Source organism: Malus sylvestris, chromosome 10 (genome assembly GCF_916048215.2).
Source record: "Malus sylvestris chromosome 10, drMalSylv7.2, whole genome shotgun sequence".
Lineage (NCBI taxonomy): Eukaryota > Viridiplantae > Streptophyta > Magnoliopsida > Rosales > Rosaceae > Malus > Malus sylvestris.
This window is the reverse complement of record NC_062269.1, coordinates 12,082,807-12,091,641: the sequence shown is the minus strand read 5'-3', so window position 1 is coordinate 12,091,641 and position 8,835 is coordinate 12,082,807. Positions and strand designations below refer to the sequence as shown.

Genomic DNA, 8,835 nt, shown 5'->3' with positions numbered 1-8,835 from the left:
TACCGAAGTTTAAAATTAGGGTATTTAATCTTTGGCATGCCATTGTCTTTATTTAATCATTCCTTGAATGAAATTCCGATGGACAATTGAAATAAAATGAACAAAAACTTGGAGGAGAAGTTCTGATCATTCTCTAAATTGTTAGTATAAGGACAGTTAGATTATTATTTATTTTCTGCATTTTGTGATTGGGATCTAATTGCAGCTCACACTTGACCTGATTGGACTCTAAGGTTTACAACTATATTATATTTTCTTCATTTATGTAGTTTCATGGCTAAAAAAGCCAATATATGCAACAGGGCTACTAAAATTCAGTGGATTTGTTTTCAAATTGCAATTTTAGTTGGTTTCTGAAGATTCTAATGGTTTTCTGTTTTTAAACTCTAAAAATTTTACTTGGTTTCTTTGATATTTTTAGTTAGTTTCTCTCAAAAATGTCTCTCAATGTGTGTGTTGTAAGTGTTGTTAGTTTGGGCTATCTCTGGTGTGGAGCAAAAAATAATCAAGAAAATTATGGAGGCGACATGTGTACTTTTGGGTGAAAAGGACAAAACTACCCTCGAGGCACATCGGGATTCCCACGTGCATGCAACGGACAATAACAGCTCAATCAAGGAAGAGTCAAAGGTGATCAAAATGGTATTTATTCAAAACCCTCTCATTATTCCTCATCAAATCCTCACTCAAAAGGTAGTCCCAATTTTTGTATTCAATTTGGGATTAATTGACAAGTTAATTGCAAGATATTATTTCACATAATATCTTCCAATTACACTCACAATTTGACCATATGTCGCTAGTCCCTATTCTCCAAATAGGGCCGGTCATTCTTGTAAATAGCCATGTTTTCCCACTGAAATGCTAAGTCATTCTCTTCCCAAACATTCCCAAACACATTCCCTTTCAAATTCTAACTTTGGCATAAGAGATTCTTCGGCCAAAGCCCCCCTCAAATTCATCATGGGTGCATGAGGCTTTTGGCCTTAATTTTAGGTGTTATTATTTTGCAGGTGCATTTTCGTTAAAAGAGAAGACGGCGGAAATTTGCATCCACAAATAGGTGCATTCATTGAGAGTCTGATTCACACGCTCGAAGAAGACTCTCGCATTCAAAGTTTCTCATTTCTCATTCATTCGTAATTTTTTCATACTTTCTAATTCCTAGAATTTTTTTATTCTTTGAATAGAGGTAATGGAAAAATACAATGACATGAAATTCAAAAACCATGACGAACGGAACTTCCTACGTTTAAAGATCTGGATCAAATGATGGAGGACGAGACGTAGCCCCACCACGATGGTCCACGAGGCTCAACGCGATGGCAGGAGGATCGACTTTGTCACCACCGACCACCACCACTATGGCAGCCACGAGGAACACTGTGGTAGTAAGGAGTGGGCCAGCTCCATAGCAGCGGGACCATTAGGCCACGACCCAAGGTACGTAATCCCTGGAGGCAACCTAGCTTGCAGCCACTTTAGTAACCTAGGCCCAAGAGCAAGCCTAGTCCAGACACCAGCAGTAGCCTGGCACGGCCAGGCCCACTCCACATAGTAGCGCCAAGCCTGAGCCTGAGCCACACAGCAGCTAGCTTAAGCAGCACCGAGGAGAGAGAAGGCCTAGCGTATGCACACTTCTGCGGATTTGACATATCTCATTTCTCTACAGATTTGACATATCCTAACTTAAATCTTGCACTCGAAGTCCATTACACTTCCACTACTCAAGGAGACGTATATCGTCCAAGCCCTTCCACCCCAAATGGCGAACAACACTTGTCTCGACAAGTCTTAGAGTTGACAAGTGCCCTCGCGTAGCTGACGACCTTGGTGAATCAACTTTTGTAGCGTACCGAGATGCAACGTACCCCAGATAAGGTGTCCCGAAGCAAGACAAAGGCAGACGATGAGCCTCTTCAGCAGTGTCCCGGTAAGCAGCCTATTCACCAGTCACAATTCGGGCGTTTTGGCAGTGTACACACCTGACTAGGCCAACAGACGAACATAAATTCACAATTAGGGCCACACTTCGATAATCAACATGAGCAACCTTTCAGGCGAAGTGTTTATTTATAGCTAGGCTTGCAAGAAGCATCATTCACTTCACATCAGAATATGAAACAAGGCTGACGTAGAGAAACAGTCACACAATCAGGCTCAAGTTCAATCGGTAGCCTGCGAGTAATTCGCTCGCCTAGTAGGAACGTACCACATGCACCGCAGCCATGACAAAGACAAGCCGAGCACATGGAAGAGAAGCATAGACCAACAGGTCACGACCAGAAGCAGTCGAAAGCTCTGCTGCCCTACTAGAGGAAAATTCAGGAAGAAGTTGATAGGCTCCTGACCGAACGATTGCGCGATTTCTAGCTCAACAAAGCTATTGATGAGGTGCTCCAACGAGACATGACCAACATAAGTGGGTCACCTTTCATTGACAAGATCGAGCAAACGGGACTATCCTACATAGATTGTTGGATACAAAGATTACTTTTATTCCAACAAATGCAGCAGCTCAGCCTAATGATGCGACAAGGGCAGACGAGTACCAGAATGACACATCAACCTAACTACCAAGAACCGGGGGCATGCCTTGTTCTCAACATTCTAGACGATTCAATACTGAAGCAGCACATCACTAGTAGCTGAGCATCACATACCTAGTGGTCCAAGTCATTCTATTGCGCACAACCTGGCCCAAGCCAGCCCCAACTATACGCTTATAGCCATGCTTACCTGCTTCACGGCTCCCGACAACCCTTGATCTATCACCATGGCTCCTAACTATGCTGATCTTGCACCACAGCTCATAGTCGTGCTGATCTTGCCCTGCGGCTCGCACCGACCAAGCCCATGGCACTTTAAACTTCAAAGCATCTAATGACGGAGCAGAAGACAAGGCTTTATTAGCAGCCCCAGCTAGCAAAAGACTTAGCAGTGAAGAAGCTTGCAATACTTGAAGAAATTATGGGAGCAGCTCATCGCGCTTCCCACGTACACCTTTATGCTAGTTCCACAAGCAGTTTGATGTCTCAAAAAGATTGCCGAACAAGACCTCACGGGCTGAGGATTATTTCAGTTGTCTAGCAGTCCAGTTTTCCTCAACTAGGCTCACTACAACGACTTCTATGCTTTCTAGAGCGAGAAGGTAAACTAATTCCCCGACACCCGTCTGGGTCTACTCTCCAGTGTGAGAGAATATACTAATTGCTCTCCATCTGGGTCTGCTCTCTAATGCGAGATGATAAACTAATTGCTCTCCAGTGCGAGATGGTAAACTAATTCCCCTATAACCATTTCGAACTGCTGTCCAGTGCGAGATGATAAACTAATTGCTCTCTAGTGTGAGAGGGTAAACTAATTCCTCGACACCTATATGGATTTGCTCTCTAGTGCAAGATGATAAACTAATTGCTCTCCAGTGTGAGAAGGCACAACTCAAAAGATTGAATACTCGAAGACCAGCTGAGCAGCAAATAGTTAGGGGGCAACAACCACTGAACACTCAAAAATTCGTTTATCCGACACTTTATCGTCAACATCTCCGTCTTTGATTGCTTAATCTACGACAACTGAGAAATCAAACTTAAGCAATTTCCTTATTCTTGGCAAGCAACCTAGACATTGTAGACCAAACCGTGGCCCATGCCATGCCTCGGCCTATGCAAAGCCAGCCCTTGGCTTCAGTAAAGCCAAGCAACACAAGTTGTGGTCTCTGCCACACCACCTCCTCGGCCCATGCCAAGCCGACTCTTGACCCTTACTAGCCGACGTACCGCACCACCCCAACGGCTGCCCCGTGATAGCACCACTCGAGAAAAGACAAAGAAAATTAAGTTTTCTTCATTGGTGTACGCAGATAAGACAAAGAAATCAACAGAAGATGGTTCTTTGCATGGGCAAGCAAATAAAAGTGCTAGGGGAGGGGGAACAAATATCCTTTAGCTTTCTCTCTTTCTTGTAGGGATAAATAATTGCCCTCCGAAGTTGATTTAATCCCCTATTTAAGGTAGGCTTAAATAATCTAATTCCAAGTCCAAGCGGGAATTTGCATCAAAGTTGGAGATCTACACACCTGTTGCCCTTTCCTGTGAGCAGCGTAGTAGGTGTGGGGGCATTTGTGGAGCCAAAAATAATCATGAAAATTATGGAGGTGACACATGTACTTTTGGGTAAAAATGACAAAATTACCCTCAAGGCACACTGGGATTCCTACGCGTATGCAAAGGACAATAATGGCTCAATCAAGGAAGAGTCAAAGGTCATCAAAATGACATTTATTCAAAACCCTCTCATCACTCCTCATCAAATTCTCACTCCAAAGGTAACTCCCAAATTTCCTATTCAATTTGAGATTAATTACCAAGTTAATTGGAAGATATTATTTCACATAATATCTTGCAATTACACTCACAATTTGACCATATGTGGCCAGCCCCTATTCTCCAAATAAGGCCGGTCACTCCCCTATAAATAGCCATGTTTTCCCACTAAAATGCTAAGTCATTCTCTCACCAAAAATTCCCAAACACATTCCCTCTCAAATTCTAACTTTGGCATCAGAGATTCTTCGGCCAAAGCCCTCCCCATTTTTCGTGGGTGCGTGAGACTTTTGACCTTAATCTTAAATGTTATTATTTTGCAGGTGCATTTTCTTCAAAGGAGAAGATGACGAAAATTTGCATCCATATCTGGATTTTTAAACTCTAGTGGTTAATGTGGTTTTTAGGTTAATTTTTCAAGTTGGGGAGACGGGGTGGGTGGGGGCTTTAAATTGTTATTCTCAGTTGGTATATAAATATTTAAATGTGCAAAACATGGATATCATACAAGAATTCAAATGTTCTTCCTGCATTAGGTTAGAGAGCATGATCATTTTCTGTTTGCACATCACAATGTTTGTTTTGAGTACTTCTCACGCCATTGAGGCACAAATGTTCTTTATGCATTAGTTAATTTTCTTTATATCAAAATTGAATAAATTCAATTTTCCTTTGTATCCAAATGTATTCAAGCAATTGTGATTGAAGTAGTACCCTGTTTTATTCAAGCCCTATTTTAAATGTAAGATTGGTCTATGTGAAATGAAAGAAAAAGAGAGTTAGAATACCCTGTGAGATGATCGATTCCAAAACCCATTGTAAATCAAACGTATCAAAAGTGTTGAGCGGAGAGCGAACAAATTCTTTGCATGAAAAATAGATTTCACTTTGTTTTCTTTTCTCAGAGTGCTCTTATTTGATCTGGTTCTGTTTTGGTTGCATAGTCCGTAGTTTGCTGCGACTATCAATCGTTTCCTAAGAAATCTATTGAGCTAAGTTCTTTTTGGTAGGAAATTAGGGTTGCTGATGTTAGCAATGGATTGAGTCTTTCTGTTTGGTATGATTATATCTCTGAACAAGCATTAATAAATAGAACGATTTCGATAAATCATTTTATTCGGTCAAGATGCTATATTCGCATATAGGGGGACACGTGCATCCCCCACAGAGTGATGCTAGTATTGTCCAATGCGAAATCCATGCCTTAATTGGTTCAGCCGTTCTTATTAAACATGGATTAATCCAACATTTTAAACTTGCATGTATTAGACTGGAATTTCCACAAGAAAATAAAATAACGTTTCATATGAACCACCTAACACTTCAGGTACAAATATATTGATTCCTTGTTTTCTCCACTCCATATGCTTATGATCTGGCCTTATAAAATCAATTTGTAATTATTTAGTTGGATGGCATTTCATTCAATAAAGTCAGCTGTCCTGTTCCTTTCCAACTGTAAGATAAATTAGTTACTTGAAGAAATATAGATGAGATCTTCAGCTATTTTTTGGTTTGGATAAGAAACACAATTTGTATTACATAAAGAGGAAGATGGTTGCCCAGCATGTGGAAAAAGGCTAACATCAATTTTTCAGTCTTCACAGAATTATAGCCCTATAAAAATTATTTTTAAATGACCAGTGTCAGGTCATACTCATATATCATCTCTAACCGAATGGGCTAAACATAGCTATCTCAATTGTTTATTGGTTATAAGTTTATACTTTAAATTTATTGGTTAATTTAGTTAAAATTACCGTAAGATGTTTTCAAATCTAGCCATTGAGTTTGAAGCAATGATTGCAACTAAGAAGCTGGGTACCAAAAAGGGGGTTCAGTGAGGGGCTACAATTGGTCAACCTAATGCCTCTTTAGCCAAATAATGGTCAGGTGGGCTCCATAATATTATGGTCCAAACATGGGTTGAAGATGAATTTTTTGACAAATCAAGCCATTTTTTTGCTTTTGGACGTTTAGCCCTCTCCATTGGAGACGACCTTATTATCGGAGGTAGTGCTTTCTAGATGTTGGTTTTACAAACTGAAACATTTGCTTGGTATTTATACCTCAATATTTTTTATTGGAATAACTGATCGTTCCTTTTAGATACATTTTGTGCTTTTCTCGTGGATTACTATCTCTTAATTTCCTGTCAAGTTGATGTATCTTTCTATTATTTGATTGTATTACATTATTGGTTGGGTTATAAGTAACATATTAAACATCAAGTTAGATGCTTGCCTTTTGTATGAATTTGTTGCTATCAGTATTGTCATGATGGAGTCGTGCCTGACGTTATTCAGTTTACACAGGAAATACAAGCCAGCTTGACGATAAAACGAAACATTTCATTGGTCCAAGACTGAAAGCTTTTTCTGATTGGCTCCTCAAATCTATGGTATCTGGTAATCTGGAAGCCATATTTCCAGCAGCTACTCGTGAATATGCACCATTTGTTGAGGATTTGTGGAAGGATCCTGCTATTCAAGCCACATACGACCGGAGGAATGAAATACAAACGCTGCCCAGACCAGCTGCATATTTTCTTTATCGGGTGAGATCACGCTCTGTGTTCCTTGCCCTTTAGTTTTTAGCCAATTCACACTCTCAAAGTGCTTCTGCTCTTTTGGTTTTTGAGTTTTCAATTATTTGATGGGCCAGATGCTCAGAATGTTTCTTTAGATCTTGTGGATAAATTTAGATATTAACATGGAACGTGGATAATACGCTATCTCTAAATTTTATGCGTGTTACTCGATTCAGATGCTTATTCTTCTGAGCAGGCTGTTGAGATTTTAAGGACAGATTATGAACCCTCAGACATGGACATCTTGTATGCTGAGGGAATCACCTCATCCAATAGCCTTACGAGCATGGAATTTTCCATTCCCCAATCAGCAGGAAATAGCAATCTGGACCCTCCTTACCAGCATGACCCTTCGTTAAGGTTAGGTTTCGTGATTCATGCATCAAGAATATAATGCTTGAGCAACAAATGCATTAATCTTTCTTCATTGAGTTGGCCAATCTCTTGCTTAATATTGCTGATTAAATTTAGTGTCGACATGGTTTGCCCAATGGATAGAAATTGGTATGCAGTTTTAGATTAGTTATAAATAGGAAAAGTCGTCTACGCTACGTAACACATGGTTAAGATGAAGCTTTTATAATACATACACCATAATCAGTGGAATTTTGAGAGTATGCTTTGCCATTGAAGGGAAAGCACAGGTAAGGAATATAACTGTTTGAGGCTAAACGAGCGATAAGTTACTTGAAAATTAATTTCATTTCCAAGATATGATCTTGAATTCGAAGTTGTAAGCCGGTCCTTTTTTGTTTCAGTTTCTTAATTGCTGAAACGTTGACTAGTATTATGTCTATATTAAAATGGAAAACTTGAGCAATTTTATTTCATGTTTTGGGAAACAGGGTATCAAAGTATGATAAGGGGCAGTGTGATAATTCAGTATTTTAAAATGCGTTGGCATCGGTTTCTTCGCAGATACCAACTAATTAGAGTGCATCAGAGCAGCCTTGGAGGAAACTGCAAGTTGGTCGAGATGTTTGAAGATGTTAATATGGTCGCATTTTGTGTTTCATTGACAGACTACGATGAGTTTTCTACAGATGTTAATGGGGTTTCCATAAACAAGAGGATGGCAATTAAGTGTTGATTGATTAAGGTCTGAACTGTCATTTCATTATTTGTAGCAAGCTGTTCGTTTGGGTAATTAGAGTTCTTAGTGATCAAGGGTTGAGATTAGATCAATTTGTAGTAGGCTCAAATGTGAGCAAGTGTCAAGATCTCATAGGGTCTTGTAATGAATGGTTGGATGAGCTCATAGGCTCTCCTAGATTCTCTCACTCTCTAACGATTATGTAAATGCTGATGTGATGAAATGAGCACAAGCAGAAGAGCATTATAGCTCTCTCTGAAAATCTGAGCACTCTCTCTCTCTAAATTTTCTTTCTCTCTGTGCTAAATTGCTGCAAATACACCATTAAATAGTTTAGATTCTAACAGTAAGCAGCTATTTGAAAATATTGTTACTCATCGGGCCTTTGACCAAAAAAAACTCCTTTCTGATGTTAACTACATTGGAAGAGGCATGAAACTATCGAAATTACAGAGAAAAAGAAGATGAAGGTTTAGAAGGAAATCAATGCTTGTATTTGATAGTTGAACAGATTATAGAAACTGAGAGAGAATTTACAATTTATACTAGCCTACAAAGTAACTAACCTTCCAACAAACTCTTACTAAACCAATCTTCACCATACATTCTCTTAATACTCCCCCTCAATCTCAACTGGGGTATCCTAGTTTGAGATTGCAACAAAGTGAGTATGAGATAAACTGTTGAATACTGCAATTTGAGACATCTGTTTCTTATTGATCTTTGCAATCTCCAAAGTGGTCTACCCTGCACCCGGTCCAGACTTCAGTATATGACTCTTCGGCTATACATGCCAATCATGTATCAAAGTTTTGGCACTAATGTTG

General features: G+C 39.6%; 1 protein-coding gene across 1 annotated transcript; it reads left to right on the top strand.

Annotated features, from left to right (window-relative positions):
* The first annotated feature begins 6,590 nt into the window (after positions 1 to 6,590).
* On the top strand, positions 6,591 to 8,278 carry LOC126587772 (extra-large guanine nucleotide-binding protein 1-like). The gene is made up of 3 exons (XM_050252842.1): positions 6,591 to 6,882; positions 7,112 to 7,275; positions 7,834 to 8,278. The coding sequence occupies exons 1-3, from the start codon at positions 6,724 to 6,726 to the stop codon at positions 8,003 to 8,005; spliced, it is 495 nt and encodes a 164-aa protein (XP_050108799.1). The 5' UTR covers positions 6,591 to 6,723; the 3' UTR covers positions 8,006 to 8,278.
* Positions 8,279 to 8,835: the final 557 nt, after the last annotated feature.